The sequence below is a fragment of the Thermobia domestica genome, chromosome 8, assembly GCF_964235325.1.
Source record: "Thermobia domestica chromosome 8, izTheDome1.hap1.1, whole genome shotgun sequence".
NCBI lineage: Eukaryota > Metazoa > Arthropoda > Insecta > Zygentoma > Lepismatidae > Thermobia > Thermobia domestica.
In genome coordinates this window covers 62,185,995-62,210,762 of record NC_137461.1, presented here as the reverse complement: position 1 = coordinate 62,210,762, position 24,768 = coordinate 62,185,995, and the positions used below count along the sequence as shown (strand labels likewise).

The following is a 24,768-nucleotide window of genomic DNA, read 5'->3' as shown; positions in this document are numbered from 1 at the left end:
TGAGTTCATAGAATATTTGAACACTTATTCGTATAACGAATAATTATTCGAACAATTATTCGAATAATTGTTCGAATATTGAAAACAAATATTCGAATATTCAAATAATAACTACAAAATAGTATTCGAATAACGAATATTCGAATAGTTTTAACAGCACTAGGATGGACAAAATATATCATTGAAGATCAGATGATGAAGATATTCTCGTAGTTGAACGCAATTTTGTGTGCCATGTGTGGCTGTTAAGCCATGTTTGGAATTAAATTCAAGGATGTGATGTTACTTATACGGAATACATGGCATATGCACATCTAGTACTTTTCTAATCGAGCGTATACGGGTGTTAAATTTACGAGCTATACGGAGTGGGTTTATGCTATATTTTTTAAAACAGTCGAGCGTATATCTACGACAAATTCTAACATTACATAATTGACCAAATGGCGTCCACCAAAGTGCCATGCCTGAACTTTTCATAAGACGAAACTTCCTTTGGAAGAGTGTGAAGGTGATAGATAGCCTTTGCCCATCCTTTATACATGAACGAGTTGGAGGACATGAATCCATCGTGAGGTACAATCGACTTCACGGGGTATAATGGCTTTGTTCCATAAAAACATGGTTCCGCCTCCGTCTTCAATTGTACTTCCAAATGGGTGGAAGACGTTTTGCGTTTACAACTTTTCTTTTCTATGGTAATTGTCTCCTGAAATTTATAGATGCAATACTCACCATCCTCTCTAAAGGCCAACATACACTAGCGTATTTTCAGCGCGCATTTTCGGTCCGTAAAATGATGTCGTAAATTTCGGTCCGTAAGTTGGCCCATACACCTAGCGTAAAAATAGGCGCGTAAAAGAAGAAGAAAAAGAAGCGGACATTTTTCGCTCTTCCTCTTGCCTGTTGTTTGAGCACATGGTAGTTTTCCAGTTTACTCAAGTTGCTTGAACAAGATGGATCTGTCTGAGGCCATGGTTTTAAGTGCAGGTGCTATAAACATTGTGTTGTAAAGTAAAAGAATAAAAAGAAAGCATAGAAGAAACAGAAAGATTTGGACCAGGAAATGGATTTTAGTTGGTATTGTAGCATGTTAATAGATAGATAATGCAATAAATAATATACTAATGATTACTGATAATTACACTAATAAATAATCAGCTGGATGAATCACACCGACAAGTTTTGTAGATAACTATACGAACATATTATACACACAACAGCATGTCAAACAATTGCAAGGGTGTTTTTTTTTTTTTTTTCTCACTGCTCATAGTAGAGAGCACGTTGTTCTCAATATAGGCCTACTATTTCCATTAAACATGATCTGAAATACACTGTTGCAGCAAAGCTTTGTCAAAGTGGTACGTCACAATATGAAATAAACAGACTGCAGGGGCGCCCGAAGAAAATTTTCTAGAGCGGAACCCATCTCCATGGTTGCTATATTATGTCTCGTATTTAATATACATGGTTTGCTATATTAAGTATACATTTTCGTGAACCATCCTGCCCTCCCCTTCGGGCGCCTATGACAGACTGGGAGCCACGCCGAAGAGGATTAAAAATTCACATTTATCTATATTACGTCCAAGCAACTCAATCCATTTGGCCTATTTTTGGTACAATCTTAGATCATTGTACTTAGTGATCTGAGATCACTAAATATTTATATAAATCATATATAAAAGTTATATTGAATTTTTTACGAAGGGCCGCGGTGGCTCAGTGGTAGAGCGTTCACCTCTGGTGCTTGGGTTCCTGGGTTCGATCACAGCCCCCTCCAAGTGAACTTTGTGGTGGACAAATACCGTGTGCGTGGGTTTTCTCGGAGTTCTCCCGTTTCCTCCCACTTTCTTAATTCCACCATTTCATTCATTACTCATTATCACCGTCTCCTTTAACCTAACCGGCATAACCGTGGGACGTAAAACTTAAAAATTTCATTTCATTTCATTTTCAATTTTTTACGATGTAGATTGGAAACATTTAAATTTCTAAACAGACACAATGATGATTTAATACAATCTGAACGAGCTTGATGTGTGATTTCCTCTTACCTTCCGAAATAAGCCTATTGTTTGGAACTGCAGTTTACAAAAAATAAGGGAGTAAAGGAGTGTTCCGATAGTTGAATAATTGATTATTTTTTTTGTTATACAATGTTTTAGACTGTTGACTTTGGTCGTTAAAAAGTGGGTTACTGAATGATAAATTCAATTTAAAGAAAATATGATTTATTAATGGTTGCAGCTTTCGTTTTTTTTCTTTCTTACTACTATATTCTTCGTTAATATTGTAACAAAAAATGAAATGAAATCTTTAAGTTTTACGTCCCACGCTTATGCCGGTTAGGCTAAAGGAGACGGTGATTATGAGAGATGAGTGAAATGGTGGAATGAAGAAAGTGGGAGGAAACGGGAGAACCCCGAGAAAACCCATGAGCACGGTGTTTGTCCACCACAAAGTTCACTTGGCGGAGGCTGGGATCGAACCCGGGACCCCAAGCACCAGAGGTGAACGCTCTACCACTGAGCCACTGCGCCCCCATAGTAGTAACAAATAGAATAAATTATCCCCTCACGGAATACCAATTTTTACTACCTTATCCACAGCTCAAAAATAGACCAGAAAGAGAAAACAAGACTTATACAACTACCTCCAGCCCCATTCTTTATAAATAGTTTGATCCTTGTTACCTCGGCTTTTGTAAGTTGAAGGAATCCTCCCCGTTGCTTCCACCTACCTTTTTTTTATTTTAAAGTTTATCTTGCCATTTAGTTTTTACCAAGTTGTTAAAAATAATTTAAATATTTATTTATTGAAAGGTTGGGTGTTAGCGGATTTAGATAATTTCATCACCGGTGATTTTGTCACCAAAATATTAGCCTGTAGGTTACTTCGCTCACCGGAAATTTCGATATAGTAATTTCGTTACTTGTAACTTTGTCACCAAAATATTAGCATGCAGGAAATTTTGTCATGGTCATTTTTTCACCTTTGTTGAACTAAGTAGAGACAAAGTAAACGACCGAAACAGCTGACCTTATCTTAATCAAAGTTGGAAAACAATTTAGTTGGTGTTCGACTCTGGAAAATCAAAGTTTCGGATCCTCGAAGCAAGAACAAACAGCAGTAAAATAACACAAGCAAATGTTAAAAGCACAGGCAAAATGGGCCAGTAATGGATTTATATATCACTATTTACAAAAATTAAGTTTTGGCAATATTAAAATTTCAGAACAGAAAATTAGCAAACAAAATATAACGTGTAGTAATGCAATAAATGGTTTACATGTTCATTTTCTACTATTCATAACATGATAGGAAACAACAAGCAATTTTTTTTCAAACATTTAGTTCCAGTGTTATACGTTAAGCACAAAGATTAGAGCCGTTTCTGAAAAATCTGAAACACTCTTCTAGTTTGCTGTTTGGGTGGTTGCCCCACAGCATCTTGATGAAGCACAGCTGAAACCGTTGCTTCAACTTGTTGAATTTCATGAATAAGCTTCCAAATAGTTGCGTGGGACATTCCTACTAGATGATGAAACTTCTAGTTCCACAATTCACAAATATTATTTATCCTAGAATTGCTGTTAAAGGTAGATTGGTGAACATTCCAATTGTCTGGGGGATATAGACGGGGCACATTACGCAAACAAAATTCCCAGACCGAGCTTTAACACGGCGATACGTATTTGACACGTAAGTGCTATCAAAACAGTCCAGAAGTTCCAGCTCTTCCTCCGAAGTCACTTGTATTAATCGATGCACATCTGCTATTGCAGTGGTGCCCACCCCCCCTTATGTCCATGACGCACCCCCCCTAATTGTCTATCCGTAGGTGTTCTTCCATGAAAAAAATCTTCTTCTCGATTAATTTTACCCCCCCATCAAACATATTTATATAGATTTTTAACCCCCCCCCAAATATTTCAATGACGCAGTTTGCGTCATAGCCCCCCCTTGTGGGCACCCCTGGCTATTGGAAGAAATGCAAATCTGTTTATTTTCTCGCAAAATAAACGAAAATTTTAATTGTTCTTGTACCGTTCTAAGAGTCAAAGGTCGAGATACTGCTCTTGGACCTTCCTCCATGTTGACTGAGTCAGGTGAAAAAAGTAACGCTATAAACGAGTTGAATCTCCAAAAGTTGCATTTACACTATAATAAAATCCATTAGCATAGTTACAGGTCCGGATATTCACTAAATTCACTGCACTGATGCACCACCACACGAAACAGTTCTTCATATGAATTTTGTGTCTTGGTCTACATTAGGGCGTATACCTAGTAAAGGAAGTCTCACCTCAAACAACATTTTTTTTTTTTTTTGAGCCATTGAAAAGTTGCGTTCACAATCCATGTTTCACTTTTTAATAGGTTGATAAGGCTATATTTAAAGGAAACATCCAGAAATATTTATACGTTTTTCTTCCTTTATAGAAATTTGGTCTCCACATATATCCAATAACAATTTGCCAATGTTTACTCAGAGTTCAAATATAATATAATTCTTTTAATAGCTCTTTAAAAAGGCCACTCTTTTCAAATGACTCTGTTAACTTGGAAGGTCCAAGAGTTTGAACTCAGAGAACGGTACTAGAACGAAGAAAATTTTCGTCTATTCTGCGGGAAAATTAACAGATTGGCGTATCTTCCCATATTTGTTTATTATTTTCTGTTCTGAAATTTTTATATTCGCGAAATTTAATATTTGTAAATAGTGAATAATGAACCCATTAGTGCCCCATGTTGCCTGTGCTTTTAACATTTGCTCAAGCAGACATTATTTTCTCCTACTGGTGCTTGTTCTTGCGTCAAGTACCAGAAACTTCAATTTTGCAGAGTTCAACACCAACTGAATTGTTTTCTAAGTTTTATTAAAATAACGTAATCTGTTTGATCGTTTGCTTTGTCTCTATTTAATTCAACAAAGGTGAAGAAATAACCGTGACAAAATTTCCTATATGACAATATTTATGTGATAGAATTACTGGAAACTTTTATCTCTTGTCTCAAATACAATATCTAAAATATGTAACTCTTTATTTAATAAAAATAATATATTTTGATTATGCTGCACAGTTTTGGCAGTTGAAGATTAAAGAAAACAATTTCAAAAACTTTTTCGAGTTCATTCACTGTACTTGTATTATGTTCTAAAAGACACTGGTGATGAAATTATCGTGACATTATTTTCGGTGACGAAATTACCTATATGGTAATATTTTGGTGACAAAATTACCGGTGACGAAATTACCGTGACGAATTTTCCGGTGACAAAATTACCGTCGCCCGGTGTTAGCCACTGAGGGCCACAGCGGCTCAGTGCTAAAGCACTTATCTCTTGTGCGTGGGGTCCCTGGTTCAATTCCCGTGCAAATAAGTTTGTGTGTGCAACATCATGTCCGTTGGTTTTCGCAGAGTACTCTCGTTTCCTCCCAAATTTCATTCCACCAATTCTCTCGTCATCATTCACTTGCCTTAATTATTGTATTCTTTAGTCTAAATGGCATAATCGTGGGAAGTTAAACTCAAAGATTTCATTTCAGTATCACAACATGGGTAACTCGGAAGGTGTGACTTCATCTTTATATGCGCCTTTACCTGTGTAAAAAAAAAAAAAAAAAAAAATAATAATAATAATAATAATAATAATAATAATAATAATAATGTCCAAATATTAAATTAAATCTTAAATTCCTAGTCGAAAGGCATCAGGTTCGATAAGTTTAGCGAGCCTATATGGGAAGTAGAACCCGAACTGCATGAGCTCCCGCCTAGAATCGAACAGGGCGACCCGCACAGAGGACGCGTACGCTGACTATATAGCCACGGAGGAGCTCTCATAATTTGCGAATTCAGATTAGGAAGTATTGGATTTAAATACCTTTTTCTCTGTGCACTCAAAATTAATTATGAATTTTAATTTGGAAATAATGTCTCGTTTTGTGCAATAGGAAATATTAGTTTAGCAGAAATCGTATATTGTATGGAAAGACTGAAATTAGATTGGAATGATGATTTCTGGTGAGTCTACCAGCAAACCTCAGCAACGATTCGCGAGGACAACACAAGAACAGGTTTTCTCTTCTGAAAACAATAAGACCAGACCGGGGAGAAGGCCGTGGAAAGGGCAAGAGACCACCTGCTGCTCGAAAACCCTTTCATCTGAGCCGTTTTTACGCGCCGTATTTACGCTCGAAGTTAAAAGCACCCAGACTTTTCCAGCGTATGAAAATTCGGTACGTAAACGTACGCCAGGTCCCATACACTAACGTATTGACAGCTGCTAACAAGACTAGCGCAAGAAATTTTATGGCTACGGCTGAAAAATACGTTAGTGTATGGCTGGTATAACAGAAAGATAAAATATAAGTGTGCCTACTTTGAATACTATAAGGCTATTTTTCGGGTTCTAAGAGTTTCTTTTAGTTTGCCAAATACTAAGATTGCGTTAAAAAAAAAAAATATGAATAGTCTCGCCCGCTGCAGCCAAGCAGGCGGCGGTCGCAATGTTTTATTGGGGGAAGCGTAATTGTGCATAGTTACCATAATATTTTAAGACTTTTTAGACTGGAATAAGAAATTTTCTATTTGACACCACGATTTTTAGTTAGCTACCAAATGATCCTTTGTCCTCACGGGAGTCGAACCGGAGGAAACCACGCAAGAAGGCAGGTTTGCTATATATATAAATATAAATCTACGCCACTCCTTTAGGGACGCTGATCATCATATGAACTAATACATTAGAAAGTAAGAAAGTAAATAGAAGAATTTTAGGAATGATCAAAAAAATGGATCAAAAGATTGCAATCTTGGCCAAGAATTTTAGAAATGATCCAAAAAATCTATCAAAAGATTGCGATCTTGCCAAAATTACTATTTTTTTTGGATCAGGGGCCACAAAATTTTTGAATGGCCCCTAAATCGAGTTTTTGTATTTTCTACGGAATAAGCACATCATATTGAGTAAAGTGATTGTGTTGTTTGACTACACCGTACGTAGTTCTCCAGATATAAAACCTACAAGAAATTTTTGATTGAAATATGTTGGATCTTTTGATCCAAAAATTATGAATAGGTTCGGACAGGTATTATGTATTCTACAATGTCGAGGTTTAAACTTTAGATGAAAAAAAAAAATGTACAGCATTTAGATAGGAAGAAGGAATGCGTCCATTGTTTTCAGTGTAGTGTGGAAAGGGAAAGCGAAAAATCAAAGAAGGAAAAGAAACATAACATCAAATGTAGCACAGTAGCCTTCACGTTGTTTCATGTCAATTGAACCACCAAAGATATTCTCTTATACATCTGATTTCCTTTTTTCTGCTTTTTTTTTTTTTTTTCTCCGCGTATTTCTGGTATGGATATATATAGCGGAAAAGCATTGGCTATCCATTCCAAAAGATGTATGAAGAAGAGCTTCATATCGTTTCTGCATGGTTAAGAACTTGCGTCGAGGTTCGGTGATCACAATGCTTCTTTCGTTTTTTTTTTTTTTTTTTTTTGCAGTAATTGATATAGATGATGGGTGGACAATCCAGAAGAGCTATTGTCCAGTATATATAGTACTAGCTGTGTGAGTCGATGGCCATTGAGAAAATTCCTTGAAATCTTGAACGCTGTTGCACAAGGAAGTCATTTCTTTGCCAACAAAACGAAAAAAGAAAAAAGTCAAAAAAGGAAAAGATGATATTTAAGAGATGAAGACCATTTCCAAGTGAATATTTTTATAAAAAGATTGTGTGCTTTTGGTACTTATTAAAGTACTCACGTGTATTCAAATGGTTAGCGCATGGGCCTTTCAATGTATAGGGTATCGTGTTCGACTCCCAGATATAATAAATGTCCTGTGTTGGAATATCATTGCGATAGTGGCAGTGGCGGATCTAGCCCGGGGCCGGGGGACCTAACACCCCAGTTTTTGACTCACAAAAATAATTTAACCTATTATTTATATATATATTTTAAAGTTTATAGTTAACTCATGATATACTTATCATAGTGTAGGTTCTGCTTGGTCCCCCCAGTTTTGACCTCCTATATCCGCCTCTGGATAGTGGGAAACTTCTTGGATTAAGAGTTAGAGAACGTTAATATATGAAGCTGTAAATAACCGTGAAGAGGCACATGTGCTGATTAAGGACCATTACCTGACTAAAAGCAGTCTGGTCGTCCATAGTTACTCGTGAGCAGTGGCGCCGAGAACAGGATTGTCAACAAAGGGACATGGTGGCTCAGTGGTAGAGTGCTTATCTCTTGTGCGTGGGGTTTTAGGTCGATCCCCAGCCAAGTAAATTTGTGGTCGACAACGTCGTGTCCGTAAGTTTTCACCGGGTACTTCCGTTTCCTCCCACTTGCTCATTCCACCAATTCTTCCATCATCATTTATTTGTCTTAATCATCGTCTTCCTTATTCTAAAGGGCATAAACGCGGGACGTTAAACTGAAAGATTTCATTTTTTTTCGTAAGGATTGCCCACGAGACAAAGCTCTTCTAATAGATAACACTTTTGGAGACGAGATATTACTTTCCTGACACCTATTGGAGACTAGACGGACTCAATTTTTCTTTCGTAGCGTACTGTAGCTGGGGGTATCCATCGATTGATATGAAATAGAAACTTATTTAATGAAGAAATATGCTCACATAAAATCCATGTATATTGATTTAATATAATCAAATTACACACTTATAATGCATTAAGAATTAATTTGAATATTAGAGTTCCAGGCAGACTGACACGCTACACTAGATTCTTACAGCACAACTCACAAAGCGTCAACGATAAGATAGTTATTATTATCGTTATCAATATCATTTTTAGTTTTAACAGTATTCTGCAATTCGTTTCTCCCTACGGAGATTCTTTGCTCTCTTTGAGGACCTTTAGTTCGAAACCGTTAGATAAACTATGTATATTTGTTTATATTATTTTCGTGTATCACCGAACCGAATGGTGACAACGTTCAAATTTGGCATAACGATGGTGAAAGGGTTTATGAATAAAGACATTTCTTGATACATTTCTTGATAATTAGTGGTATCATTGTAGAAGAGTGACACCAAAACTTCTCCATTTGATTGACAATAATTTTTGGGATTACCATTGTAACATATGGAAACCTGCAATGCATTAGTATATTATTAGATTGTGTAGAAGAATTAAAAGAAATTAACTACACGCACTATGCGTTGTAAACCATGTATTTACGTGTGATTATGTGTGGATTATTGCCAACTAAGTACACTTCACCACTGCGCATTCGACATTGGTAGTTACTGTATAATTGCCCATGCTAACGTTGTCCTTGATACACTTTCGCACCTAAACCCTTTTCTAGGTTAGTCTGTCTTAAATAGATTCAACGTGAAATAGTACTGTACTGTTTGTGAAACTCGAAGTAACTAAATAAAAAGGTTTCGTTACTCACTGCCAAATCTTTGATACACAAGGTCTGGCAAGCGGAAGCTAAAGTGATCGGATTTTATACAATGCGTTGAATTGAAGGTTTACTCTTCATATATTGTAAGCTTGATACTGAAAAGAAGTATTAAATGCTAAGCATTTGACAGTGTACAGTTTGCTTTTCATACTTTTTTTATGTGGAACAATTTTCTAAGTGTGTTTTATTTTGTACAGCATAACTTTGCACTACAAGTATTTAAAATATTTAAAACTTGCAATTAGAGTAATGGATTTTTAGAAATTTAATAGTAGAATTACATGTGTGAGGAAAGAAAATACTATTTTCAGAGGAGTTTATGTGTCAAACTATGTTATGGCATGGCAACTTTGCAGCAATTAAATTAGAATCTAGATTAATAATTAGTCATGATACTATTTATTCTAATGTTCTCAGCGATTAACGCGCTAGTAGTACTCTTTCAGTGTATAGAAAAATAGAGTTCATATCTGTGATATGATGACGACACATATGTTAATCTTGGTGAGTGCACCATTTTCAGTATGACAATTGGAGAACTACGTGAAAACGTAGCTACCAGCCTAAGAAGTCAGAAATAATGAGGAAATTCACTTATTATGCATCACCAAGATGAATATTTATTATTATTATTATTATTATTATTATTTTAGTTGTTCCCCCAAACCGTTGGCTCGTCCACTAATTGCTTACATGCTATCGACATCCCTTGATGCCAAGTAGAAGATAGGACAGCTAGCGACAATTGTTAGCCTGATTGTAAACTATTACGAATTAGCCTGACTGATGGATTAAGACATCATTTTGTTCATAAGAAGGATTAAGCATATCTAAATATTTCACCTAGATGCTTATGCATCTCGCAATTCTTGAATGTTTTGAGATTTGCGTATGCGTACCCGTAGATTGAAGTGTTGTATCATAAATAGTATTATTAACAGCAACAACTGTGTTTCGACAATTTATTTTCCGTAGAAAAATTCCAACAACAGTCTTATAAATCCAGTACAGTATACTAAATTTGAATACAACACACAAAGAGAACATTTTGCTCTAATTTGTACTTTGATACGTTCTATCTTGAAAGGGCATGACTTAAACGCTCATTGAACCAGAAATAAGATGGTTATTTATCATTCTTTAAAATCTTTTAACAAGATATTTCTTGTGAAAGGAGTGCCTAGTTATTCAGTAAACTTGAGAGTGGCAAAAAGAACTAAATGTACACAATAAGAAGACGTACGTGAGAGAAACACAGCAACAAAACAAGTTTATAATGTTAGTTATAGCACGTTCCGTGTAAATTCTGTGTGTGGAAATGGTCGTATTTTTACTTCCATAAGTTTCAACAACATAATTTTATCATGCGTTTCGTTCAATGTAAGGTAGAAGTCACTTTTCGGTTAGATTTGGTTTGATAGACTTTGCATCATGAACATTCCCAATTCGTGGACACCCACGAATCCTGCTATGTATGTTCTTTACGTGTGTGTATCATATACACGTTTTTATAATGTAAGGTATAAGAGAACTTTTTCAGTTCTAGTTTGCACAATGGGAACCCGTCAATGTGCGATCTACAATGCTGCACGTTTGTCTTGTTGTGATGAATTCCTTCTCCCCTTCTGTTCTTCAAGACACCAATTATTCCTTCATAATTCATTTGGTTTCGGTAGTATTTTGTTATCTATTAATAACGTGACGAGAGAGTCGTGATGAAGAAGAAAATGGAGAGGCATTTATTACCAAAATAACTGGAAGTTGCCTTTTCAGTCTTTCTTTCTCAAAAGACCTTAAAACTTTGATTGAAGTAATAATTAGGAGGGGAGTTGAAATTGTCGAGTGTGAAAGTGACATATTGGATGAGAGTGTTGAGAAAATAACTTTTAAATATGATCCCATAAGCACCATTACCGTGTACTTCCCCGTATATATACATATATTTCAAGAGAGGGATAGGATAAGAGAAGGGTGGTTGGTTGGTCCCATGTATTGCTTTTAACGATGGCTGTCTGTCGCATTACTTAATTTTAGTCTAAGTCATTAACTTTTGCCGCCTCAGCATGTCTTGTTTCCCAACATATCGCTTTTCCGTCCCTTCCTTTCCTGTTAATAAGCTTTCGTCTATATAATATATATCAGACGGTGGCGCTTCACCCTAGTGTTCTTTCCCTACTGAGCCCGTTTCTTTTATCAGCATCCGTTTCGTTTCCTCCCTTGAAACGATTTCGTTCTCTGATCTCTTTGTTCTCTGGCCTCCCTTGGCGTTTCGTCTCTCCCTTCTGTTACGATACGACTTCTTCCTGCCTTCGTCGCAACAACCCTCAACCCTTGTTGGGAGTTTTCCCTCCTTTGTTGCACACTGTCTCGGGCATTTCTTTCCGAAAAATTTTTGCATACATCTTATATATACTCATTCATGTAGTTCTAACTGCTGGTGTTATGAGGTTCTGCTTATCTAAGCAGACTTTGTCAGCATATTTTATCGTTTGTGCATTTTACTACTAAGTGGTCACTCAGCTTTCGAAAAGTGCTCTGTGTGCATCTCCTTGTGGTAGAAGCAATAAACTTCAAAGAACCGACAAATAGTAGCAATCTCATAGGAGAACTTCACTCAAATATTTATTTTTAAACAAAAAAAAAAAATAAATAAATAAAAAATAAAAAATAAAAAATAATTTAAAAACTTAGTTCTGTAAATTTGGTTCTTACAGTGTCCTGTCTATGACAACTCTGTGACATTTGACAACCTATTTGTCTTAACTCTCATATAATATAACTATGCGTGGAGGGTGAGGACAGGAGAAGCATCTGTTATAGTAATACACTATATTATTATGGATTCACTGGAAACTATGTTAACGTTGTTACTGTACTAACTTGTATAGTAACTTTGTATAGTAATTTTTAGGCACTTTTTATTTATTGGTTATATAAGATGTCCATTCCCAAACAGGAGCTTCCTCCTGGCTAAGCGGTTAGCGTACGCATCTTTGGCGTGAGAGAGCCAGGTTCGATTCCCGGCGGGAGCTCATGTGGTTCGGATCCCACGTTTAGCTGTAGGTCCATATCTCATATAGCCTCGCTGCTGAAAGGGATGATAAACTAAAAATCAAATCAAATCAAACCATTCCCAAACGGACCCTTGTTTACGAATGAAAAGAATTGGGTTTAATAAACGCGAAGCGTAAAATGAAGTGAGACAAGTTCAAATTAACTTTTAATGATCTTAAAATCATTTGGATTCCAAACGAACCCCTGTTGGCCGTCTCTAGTCAGGACAGTCCTCATAGCGAGATAACTCTTAGTGTATGTGACATATCACCTGTAAGTATTCTGTTCTTAACAGCACGTTACTACTTTCGCTCATGAAATTTTAAGGAAAGATTTAGCTTGCAACGCTAGCACAATGAAAGAAAGGGGTAAAAAATGTTTTCAGTAGCGTTCAGTGTAAAGCCCGGTAAGAATGGAAAGGAGATACAGAGAAATAAAAATTGTTCCAGCTTAGAAGGTATTTTGTTATCGGTTCAACATTTCTCAAGTTCCTGTTCCCATATTGTAGCGTTAACATGTCAGTCACGAACTTTACCAATGAGGGAGTTTACAGGAAAAACCTACAAGAAACATCCCCTCTAACAAAGAAAGTCAGAATGACAAAACGAACGTGGAATATCTTGATGTCAAGAGGTTTTGTATATACGCCTTCCCCCCTTCGGAAAAGTACAGTAACCCTCAGGTGGGGGTAGCAAAGCCCCTTGTTGTAAATTCAAAGAATATTTTACTTCATCCCCTTCATACATTCATGTATCTGTTTAGTTTAGTATTTTTGTGGAATAGGGTAGATGAGGATTCGATATGTACGTATGTGAAAGCTAAGGGAAAATCCGTAATAACAGAAGAAATGGTATTTTTTATTATTTTTTGTTAAACCGTCCTGTCCTCCCTGGAGAATGCGGAAGATGTGATGAGCAGGGGGAGTAAAAAAAGGAAAGATATAAAAGAGGGGTGCACAAGGAACGCCACTCTGTGTGTTGCTTAGCAACCTCAAGAGATGATCCGTGTTGCATCTTGCAAGAGTGCAAAAGTTGTAATTGTTGGAAAAAGTTCTTTTCTTTGTCCCATCCTCTTCTTATGGAAGAAATACCAAGACGTGGAGAAGGAAAAGGGAATGAGAAATCTCTAAAAAGAAAAAAAAACTTCAGGGTAAAGGGAATAAGGGAGAATAATAGGGGATGAAGGAAGCTTGGGGAGAAAAAGGGAAAGGAGAAATCTTGTGATTTTCTGTGTGCTACTTTGCCTTTAATTTCCGCTCATAAGACATTTAATGCCAGCTTCTAAACGGCAACCATTTGCTCGCTGTCAGAAGAATTGTCGTCAACTTCGAAAGATATCTTAGTATTATTTTCTGCTATTCCTACTGTATGTATATATCGGCTACGAAAGTATGCTGTATATAAAAAGAGTAATAATGTAAAAATATGACAAGTGAAGTGTATAAATATCGTAGGGGAGACGCGGGAAATAATGAAGGGTAGTAAAACACGAATGCTGCTCAGTCATTATACAAGGATGAAAGTGTCAATTTTACGGTAAATTGGAAAACTTTGCTACCCTGTTAAAAAAAAAAAAAAAAACTGGTGTAATATTGTTTCACATTAACTTCCTGTACACTGACTTAATGATCGTTCATGTTTACTTTCCTTTTCGTCGCCATTTTATTGCAGTTCTTTCCATTATTTCGTTTCCTTTGTTGTATTTTTCTTTGTGCGTGCTTCTACTAACTTCTCAGTGATTAGCTAAGTTAATTCACTGAAATGTTTCTAGAAAACAATATTTATTTCTATTCTTTTGTACAGTGTGATTTTTTTTTCTTATATTCGGAATATTATCATCACCAACACGGGTGCTGATCCTGGGAGCCAAGGGAGACCGTGCACCCTAAAGTTTTGTTGACTTCCTCAAACAACTTTCAATGTAATGTATGTGCTTTATATATATGCAATCTTTCAGTCTTGATTGGTCATTTTGTTATTTCTTCTTTTATCATTTTGTATTCTACTCTTCTCAATTGGTTGAAACCTACGGAATAGGTAATGCACATTACAAATATCCCAGATGCAGCAACATGATGGACAACATGAGCAACATGATCAGATACAGTTTAATGAAATTGAAACGTCGCACAGAACCTCTTTAAATCTCTCACGAACTTCCTGGGATCCGCGGATCACAGTTTGGGAAACACTCTGCCGTGTCGTGACAAAACGCTGTAACTTTGGCGGAGCAGTTTTGCGAAAAAGAGCCGTAAAGTTTTCATCCGAAAATGTGATCTTCGTGTAGAACCAGTGTATCTTGACTTTGGGAACACGTGGTTACATGTAATTTTACGTAAATGCAGGCCCGTAGCCAGCCTGATTGCTTAGGGCGGGCAAAGATGAATACTGAGGGTGCAATGGCAGGGACCTCAAGATATATATATATATATATATATATATATATATATATATAGTTTTTGTTCCTTGAGGCGGTTGTCGTAGTCAATGTCTATGTTCATTTATATATTTATTTATTATTTATGGAATCTATAAGAAAGTTGAAACATTTTATTATGTTGATAAATATTACAGTATCAAATCCACGACTATCAAATATCATCATTAACATTTTTTTGTTAAAATGATGGTATATAATTCAATATATATTTTAATACACTAAGTAGTACTAAAAGTAAAAAATAATAATTTATTTTAGGAACATTTATTAACTGTTATCTAAATTATAGTATTTTGGAACTACAATACTTTTATTACAAGTAGATTATGGAATATTTTATGTATAAAAATTAAGAAACAACCCTGGCATAAATAAAATAAATGTTTTTTACAGTCCTTATGTAAGTAATTACATCAAAAGGAATTTACGTGAGCACTTCGCAAATTCAATTACAAGCTGGTCTAGATCTATTGCACGCAGAATATCTTTGTTGTAAGCCAGGAGAACGAGGTCCGTTTTTCTTTAATGTCCCATAGAGACAGACCTTGAGGTCGAAAGATATCTGTCAGATCTGAGAAGCAGTTTTCGACCGTGGACGTAGAAGACGGAATAATTAGAGCAGCTTCTGTAAGCATATTTAGGCCCGGAAAAGCCTCTCCATATTTTCCAATTCGTTTTGTGAGCTCTTCCAGAGATGATGATGTCTTGTTGATCAGTCGATTTGCTAGATCTATTTCCTGGTTCAAATTCTGAAGCACTTTGCAATGCAGGTCTTTGTACTTTACAACACCACACAGAGGTTTCAAATTTTTTTCACTTCTTTTCTCGCTCAGTAAGTGGTGAATGGCACCAATCACAGTTGTCCCTGTCCCACTGAATCTGTGCCGAATTTCTTCGTCGGGAATATCGAGAACTTTGCAGAATAATCTTTTCAGCTCCTTCTCGTCTTGCTTTCCCTTCTCCAAATTTATGCCTTCCAAATCAACAACCGAATCAGCTGAGCGGCTGGGGAGTGTGCATTTGTGTTTCAATGGTTGCTTAATCGAAGTGTTTAAGGCATATGCCTTCATTGCATCGTGAAGGATATTTTCAAATATTCCTTCGTCTTGCCGGAGCTGTTCCGTTACCGATCCTATTAACTTCACAGCGGCATCAATGTCCAAATCTCTTCTTTGTAGCAGTGCGTTTGTCGGTTTTAGATATCCAAGAACCCTAAACATGAGCTCAGTAAGGAAACAGAAAGTCTTAGTGGAGATCTGATGTAGTAAACCGGTAGCTTCAACTTTCATTAAGTCATGTTCTTCACGGGAAGTTTGAATTGCCCATCAGTGCGCTTAATATGTGAAACCTGTCGTCATGAATTACAGTGAGTGTCAAGATATCCAGTCCAACGTTGTTCCAACAATCGCTTTAAACTCCTTTCTGCGTAATCTGCTGCAATGCGTCCTTTTCTGAAAAAGTAATATAGTTGTTGACAAATATCAAAGAACTCTTTCAGTTCAGGAATTGTGTCAATGGCTCTACAAATGACTAAATGTAATTGGTGATTGAAACAGTGAACAAACAAAATGTTCCTCTTCAAATCCTCAGACAAAAGAGCTTGCACTCCATTTTTCTGTCTACTCATGACAGGTGCTCCATCGTAGCACTGTGCTATTATCGTGTCGGGTTTGAATTCTACTTTTCTTAAACAATCTAAAATGGCGTTCTTAATGCTGGCAGCGTCTTGTTTGTCCAACTCCAGTATAGCTACGCACCTTTCTTGCACTTTAAAATTCACAAGATACCTAATTGCGACAGACAAATCTTCGATTCGTTGCTTGTCTCTGGTTTTATCTGCAAGTAATGAACAAAATGTACTTTCGTTTGCTTCATTTACTATTTTCCTCTTAACAGATTCTGCCATGAAATGAATTATCTCATTCTGTATATCCAGACTAGTGTATCTTGCATTGGCAGGGATAGTGTTGACAATCTCTGTTAATTTCGAATCTTTACGAATACTAAATTCAAACAAATTTAAGAACAAACCACTTGGTTGTTTTCCGAGTTGCTCACATCCAGAATCTCCCCTAAAGAACAACTGATTCACAGCCAAGAATTGAATAACTTCAATCACACTTTTCACATAGTACCTATTATTCATAATTACATCACTACACACCTTCTTCACGACCGTTTGGCCCGAGTCCTCACGTTTCCGTTGCTCCAAGTAGCAAGCCACAGCGTGCCTATGAGTTTCAGAATCGGCGTGACGAGAAAATCCCTTATTTTTCTCGGTTGCATGCTTCCAGTCTCTGAAACCATTCTGCACAAATGAGGGATCACTGTTTCTTGACGGATATTTCGGGCATGGGAAGCAAAAGGCAGCATCTAACATAACAGAATACTCGGAGCCAATCCCACGTTTTGTACAGCGGGGGACACTTCTAAATGGTACAGCCATATGGAGATTTACGGCTAAGGTGTACCATTTAGAAGTGTCCCCCGCTGTACCATATTGGACGAAATCGTCGAATTAAACCAGAAATGCTAGAACCTGGAAAATTTGCAAGATGCGGCTGAGCGGGTTTTGTATCGCCAAGGTCTGATACTGGTGGAAATCAACACCAACATGGTGGAAGTGGATGCTTGACGTTTAGTTTCTTCTTGATCTTCTACACATGTTGATACAGATGACTCTGCTTCTGAATTAGTTTCACTTTCAATAACTTTTGCACCAAAAAATGACTTGATGGATGCCTGCTTTATATTTATGGCGTTATAATAGTCAGTAGAGTAATTGGAAACGTCTGGTGAGGTACATTTGCCTGTAGTTCATTTTCTACTGTTTTTGTTTCCTTCTGGAAATTCGCTAAGCACTCTGCTACTTATTATTGCGCGCAATTATAATGGTGTGTGACAAAATCTTTTTAAAATAATAGGTTTGGTGTTCTGCTGCCATCTTGATTTTTTTCTCTGAGTGATTTTTTTCATATAAGGAATTAACGTTCTCTTCATTCCGTATATTTGTAAACAAATCATGAAACAAATGGTTCGGAGCCACTCAGAAAACACAAAATGAGCCAATGCAAACTGCTATTTAGAAACATTTTACAATCATTGGTTTATTTTCGTGTGTGCTCCCCGCAAAGACTCAAATCACGTGAAAAACAGCATTGTTGCCGCTTTTACAATAAACAAAACTTCCAAATTCCCTACTGATTTTTTTTTTTTTTTTTTTTTTTTTAATCTGACTATTCTAGAGGCGCATGTACGTTTTCTCCACACATCACAGTTTCGGTACCAGTTTCATATATGAGACATGCCTTTTCCTTGCACTGTAAGGAACATGGACATGTTGCATGTTTTACACGTTAATTACAGGCACCCGTGGGACATGTACTGTCAAGTCAGCAAAACAAATGTTTTTTACTTGCAATGTTAACTTACACGTGCACAAGCCAGACACTCACATTTATGTAACATAGCCTGTTTTCGGGTCAATTTTCATATAGGTATTCTTTGGAAGGGCATCTTGTCCAACGCCTTGAATGTTTGTCGTGGTCGTGGTTGTTCAAACTCTTGGGATGAGGAAAAGTAATACATGGGAGGTTATTGAATATATCTAGCAATAAGAATAACTTGTTTTTCGTATAAATATACGCCACGTTCAATTTCATTTGTTAGTAGTAGTAAATGCTCGCTAAGTTCAATTTTATTTAGTAAATAAAATCACAAGATTTTCCTATTTTGGATTTGCTGAAACAATTTGAAACGTCTGGACACCGTCCTTTTTAGAGCGGGCAAAAAATATTTTAGAGCGGGCATTGCCCGCTCTAGCCCCTCCCTGGCTACGGGCCTGCGTAAATGCATGTTGTGTGATTAAATTTGGTGAAAATTGATTGGTTGACCATTATTGTCTAGTTACACTGGTTCTACACGATACAGATCACATTTTCGGATGAAAACTTCACGGCTCTTTTTCGCAAAACTACTGCGCCAAAGTTACAGCGTTTTGTCACGACACGGCAGCACTGGTCTGAATAATAAACAATGCTATATTTTCTTGCAGGGACAGGCCCGACTTGTTACTGTCCAGGGCCGGATTAAGGGAGGGGCTTAGGGGGCTATAGCTCCGGACCTCCAGGTGGACTCTGATCAAAATCTCAAGTGGTTATCTAAAAAGAATCATAAAGATACAATCATAATCATAAAATAAAATATGATCAAAAATATGAAACGTATTCACTTAACTTTTCTACTGTGCTTTCACAAAAATGTATTAGGTGAAGTCACCAGGGGCCACATTTTTTTTTCTAGCCCCGGGCCTCCATGTGGGTTAATCCAGCCCTGCTACTGGCCGGATCTGAACGAAATTAGATGGGCAAGTAACCCATTCTCTAAAGAATAAAGATCGTTATATTTGGAGGCCGAACTCGGCCAGGGATAGGCTCGGCTCGGCGAGAGAGGCTGTGTTCCACATCTGTACACGCCGGAAGTTGAGTTTCGTTTATCTCGGCTCAGAGTTGCCAACCTCAGAGAACAAAATTATCGATTTTCGTCTAAAATGATCGTGTATTACAAGAAAAGATTGTATATTCGTTATGCACGTGATAATTGTAGAAGCAAGTTTAATACTATTAATAATAGCAATAATAGATTATAAACTTATCTAGTAATCTTCAATTTCGAACTCCAAATTGGTGTCACTGTCCTCCCCATTAAAAAAAAAAAAAACGCTCCTTATTAACACTCCTCTAAACAACAATATTTCCACTCCGTCGTAAACGTAATTGAATTTAAAAAGTAGATGCAGGGTTGCCATTTGCCAATTCTCAAATCGTTATTGATTTATTTTAGCGGGAATGACTGTTAAAAACGTCAGTGTGTGTGTGTTTTATAACTATTTAAAGCACATGTACAATTTATTTGCACACTCACCCCCACCAAAAAAAAAAAAAAAACAATGTGCATTCTAAAGTTATTGTATATTCACCTATGTATCGCAAGGGCAGTGTCGTATATAGCATTGAGGCTTAAATCATCGTATAGTTGGCAAACCTGTCTCGGCCTGTTAATTATTATTTTGTTTCATTTATTGTAGAGTGCAAGTCTGCTACTCCTCAGAAACATGATTCCAGTAATGAAACTTTACTAACAATGGAAGAAACAAAGTATGAAGAAGTTTTAACAAAAGAAACACAAAAGAAGCAAAGCTTAAAACCCACTTAATTTTAAATTATAATTTGTAACGGTTTCGGATATCTAACATACCCTTCTTCAGACACTATCGACAATCTGTGTCGATAGTGTCTGAAGAAGGATACGTTAGATATCCGAAACCGATACAAATTATTATTTAACCCTTTGGGGATCTTATGGTAACTTTTGTACCATACGGGGTGTTTCATGGTACATTGCGTTATAACTATTTGAGCTTTTTCGTCCGGTTTTTTTTTTTTTGTTTTTGTTTTTGTTTTTGTTTTGTTTTTCAAGTCCAGAGGCATTGTAGAAGACATTACGTATGGTTTCACACCTTCCTGCGTCGAGACATAGGAGATGATGACGTCATAAGTCTAAAATTTATATTTTCGTGTGATACTTTTTTTTGGGGGGGTATGTAAAGTATTTTTGGCGGGCTTATTTTTGCACGTAAAAGATTGAAATTTTGCACAAACATGCAGTCCACCGAGTAGTATTTACCAGATTTTTTTTTCAGATTTCTGCGTTAAAACAGGGGGAAGGGATCCAGAGGGTCAAAAAGTTAAAAAAAGGGATATTTTTACCCAAAAATCCCGTTTTTCCTCATTTTTCCGCCTTAGATACATGATGGAGACAAGTGAATGGTACCGCCTGAAAGGCAGTTCTATTCTGAAGAGAATGATGTGCGACACATGGCCCTAGGGTAATTAGGGAAGTGTCAGGGAATTTTTACCAAAATATACTTCTGTATAGGGGAATTTTGGACATTTTCGGTATAATTTTTTTGCGGGCTTATTTTTGCACGTAGAAGATTGACATTGTGCACAAACATTCAGTCCACCGAGTAGTATCTACCAGATTTTTTTTATCAGATTTCTGCGTTAAAACAGGGGGGTACAGAAGGGCTAAACCTTGAAAAAGGGAAATTTTTACCAAAAATCCCTTTCACGTGATTTTCCCGCCTTAGATACATGATGGGGACAAGTGAATGGTATTGCCTGAAAGGCAGTTCTATTCTGAAGAGAATGATGGGCGAGACATCACCCTAGCGTAATTAGGGATGTCTCAGGGAATGTTTAAAAATTTCCCTCTGTATACGGGAATATGGAACATTGTCGGTATATTTTTTTTTTTTGGCGGGCTTACTTTTGCACCTGGAAAATTGGAATTGTGCATAAACATTCAGCCCACCGAGTAGTATTTACCAGATTTTTTTCAGATCTCTGCGTTAAAACAGGGGGGTCCAGGGGGGGGCTAAAAGTTGAAAAAAGGATATTTAGACCCAAAAAATCCCGTTTTTCCTCATTTTCCCGCCTTAAATACATGATGAAGACACGTGAGTCATACCGCCTGAAAGGCAGTTCTAAGCTGAAGAGAATGATGGGCGAAACATGACCCTAGGTTAATTAGGGATGTCTCAGGAAATTTTTTACCTGAGATCATGGTGTTTTACGGTAATTTGGGGCATGGTGGGAAATCCTGATAAAATTTCTCTCGTCCTTGGTATTCAAGATAGAAACTTGAAATTTGGCACACACATGCAGTATACCAAGTACTATTTCTCAGATTTTTTAGATGGCTACGTTTACACAGGGGGGGGGGTGTCCAGGGAGGTACAAAGTTCGAGAAAAAAAATTTCCCTCCGAGATTTTCACTTTGACATTTTTTCCCCGCTTCTGGTATATGGTATGAGCATGCAAGTGGTACCATTTGAAAGCCAGCTCTATTCTGAAGAGAATGAGGTATGAACCATGATCCTAGCTTAAACAGAGACGATGCAGTAGCTGCTTGACTGAAAGTCTAAAAAATAGCCCAAAAACACAAGATCCCAAAAGGGTTAAAATAAAGTTTGTTTTAAGCTTTGGTCAGTGTTTCTTTTGTTAAAATAATCAATCCAAAGCCATGGATAGTCTTACTATGAAAAAACTCCATGGATTTATTCTCTGATCATTGACTTAGTTTGATTCTGGGCAATGTTCCAGCACACAACTCGTGAATTTAATTGAATTGTTGCTAATATTGGCGCAGCCTATAGTATATATTGGGAAGATAGCGGACATTTTGCTGGTTATTAGCGCCTCTTTTAGCTCTCCTTTTTCTTTCGGAGGAAATATCAGAAAATATTGGAAATCGTTTTGCTTTTTCGTTTATAGATTTTCCAACCGTTGCAATCAGTCATTAATCTTTTTTATTTTTTCATTCTCTTTTTCACTTTTTTTGAGAGGGTAAGGGGAGTTAAAAAGAAAAGAAACAACACAAGCTAGAAAGAATAGAATAATATGGAAAAAGAGAAAAATTGTTGCTCGGGCCGCGAAAAATATTATATTACTTTGGTGCATCTACATATTACGTAAGCAGCCGGCGTTTGAAGATTAAAGAAACATTCACCGTAGTTTTATATAAGAACCATATTTAAAATAGCGTAGTAACTACCTGCCAAAGTTATTGTATAACTTCATATATAGTGATATGAAATAAACTATTCGAAAATTATTATAACTTAACCTCTGTTTTTATTTCTAAAATAAAAGTAAAAGTAAAAACAGCAGAAAGTGAACGCAAGAATGTAGCAAAATATGTCATTTTTTTAATATTTTAAAATACAGTAACATCCGTTTTAATAAAATTTTCTCTTAATAATGACTTCGATAATGGTAATCTTTATTTACCGTGCATCCTCCATGTGCCCTTAAATATGGAATTGTAGTGAAAGTAAGAATAATGAATCTGCCTATTCGCTTCTTGCGACAATGTGTTATAAGAATTCGATTTTTTTTTTAAAAAAAAGGTAATTTATGTGAATTTGCATATGTGTATAACCTATCAAAATTAAATTTATCGGTCATGCACACATTTTATTACAGTTACTCATTGTTTTATGAGAATATTATGTTAAGAGATGTCAATGTATCAAGGGAGAATGCTTCACCTGATTTTTAAAAATGTCATTTCACTTTCAAAACGGATTTCTGAAGGAATACGAACAACAATTTGCACACTATAAATTGAAATTATTGATCATTTGGAAGTAAATTAATTGAAAAGTAAATAGTTTAATACCTTATAACATCTTATACCATGTATTCCACATACTACAATAATATTATTAATAATAACTAGCAGAATGCCCGTTCTTCTCACGGGGAGAATACGTTGCATTTTGGACAGGCACAAAAACTGTCACGAATCAACTTAGGGATCCCAAAAAACTATGGATTTGACACTAATATCGGTCATTTTCAATTATTTTTACATGTCACCATCCTCCCTTAGGAGTACTAATGGGGACTGAACTTGGATGTAAACGGCATTGGAAGGCACTGTTCGTCTCAGTAACACCGAAAACTATGGTTTCGACACTAATATCGGTCATTTTCGATCATTTTTATATATACCTCCCCTTCTCCTCCCCCTCCTTATCAAAATGAAATGATAAAAACCATCACAGGCCCGAACCTTATTCACAAAGATGGTATATATATATATATATATATATATATATATATATATATATATAACATGATGGCTTAGTGGTAGAGCGCTCACATCTGGTATGAGGGTCCCTTGTTCGATCCTAGACCATGTCAGTTTGTGGTGTGGCCAATGTCTGTTCCATGTCTTTTCTAGAGGCTGTCCCACTACCTTCCACCAAATCTTTAATAATCATCCTTTAGTCTATGCCAGCGTTTCCCAACCGGTGTGCCGCGGCACACTGGTGTGCCGTGAATGGGCCGCTGATGTGCCGCGAGGAAATCGAAACAAAATTATTAATTCTATAGCAATCAAATTACAAAACGTAGGGGAAAATGTATATTTCTATTTCACACTAATATGAACCTCTATGAATCGACAATTTTAAGTTTATACCCTGTTACTTTTTGTACATTATTAATGTTGAAAAAATCTTTATCATTGTTATGACCATTATTGTTTCTTTATTGTTGCAGACTATTTCGTAACTTGAAAATTTAAAATATCATTTAATCTCTTCGACAAAGCAAACGTGCATACATAAATTACGTACATTTGTGTTTTAAAAGTACAGGAGATTTGTTTGTTCGTTCATTATTTAGTGATCTTCCTTCTTAGTGAAGGTTGGATACAGTTTTCGAAAAAGAAAGCGTATTTTTAAGAACCTGAGTCCAATATTTCATTGCAATTGTTTTCTATTTTTAAATTAGAATGCAGAATAAGCATAATGATGTACCACTGTGGAAAACTAGTGATCGAGCTTTCTTCTCTGTGAGATGATGATCAGTAATCACAGAAAAAAAATACACTGTGTTTTAAGTTTACAAATAATATCTGTAAGTGTGCCGCGAGAATTCAAGTTATACCCGTAGTGTGCCGCAAGTTGAAGAAGGTTGGGAAACGCTGGTCTATGCATTTACATGTGGGACTTAGAAATTTGATTTCATTTCAATAATAGTAATCTGTATTTCGGCATTGTAGACGCCAACTTTAAATTATGAGAACGTGTTTTTTCAAAGAATATTTTTGAGGGGAAGGGACACTTAGTTTTTATATTAAGAGAATCACTTTTTTCTCGACGCTTGCTTGCAGTTTCGAACTATAACTTTGTGAGGTATCTCTCATGTATATTTTCCTCATGTATAGACCTACATCTCAAAC

The 24,768-nt window shown here is 36.4% G+C and overlaps 2 protein-coding genes across 4 annotated transcripts in view; one reads left to right on the top strand and one right to left on the bottom strand.

Moving 5' to 3' along the window:
• Positions 1 to 24,768, top strand: part of LOC145692944 (uncharacterized) — a 729,891-nt gene that overhangs the window by 108,742 nt on the left and 596,381 nt on the right. The gene's annotated exons all lie outside the window — the stretch shown is intronic.
• On the bottom strand, positions 16,307 to 17,332 carry LOC145692144 (zinc finger MYM-type protein 1-like). Its single transcript, XM_081767444.1, has one exon. The coding sequence runs from the start codon at positions 17,330 to 17,332 to the stop codon at positions 16,307 to 16,309; it is 1,026 nt and encodes a 341-aa protein (XP_081623570.1).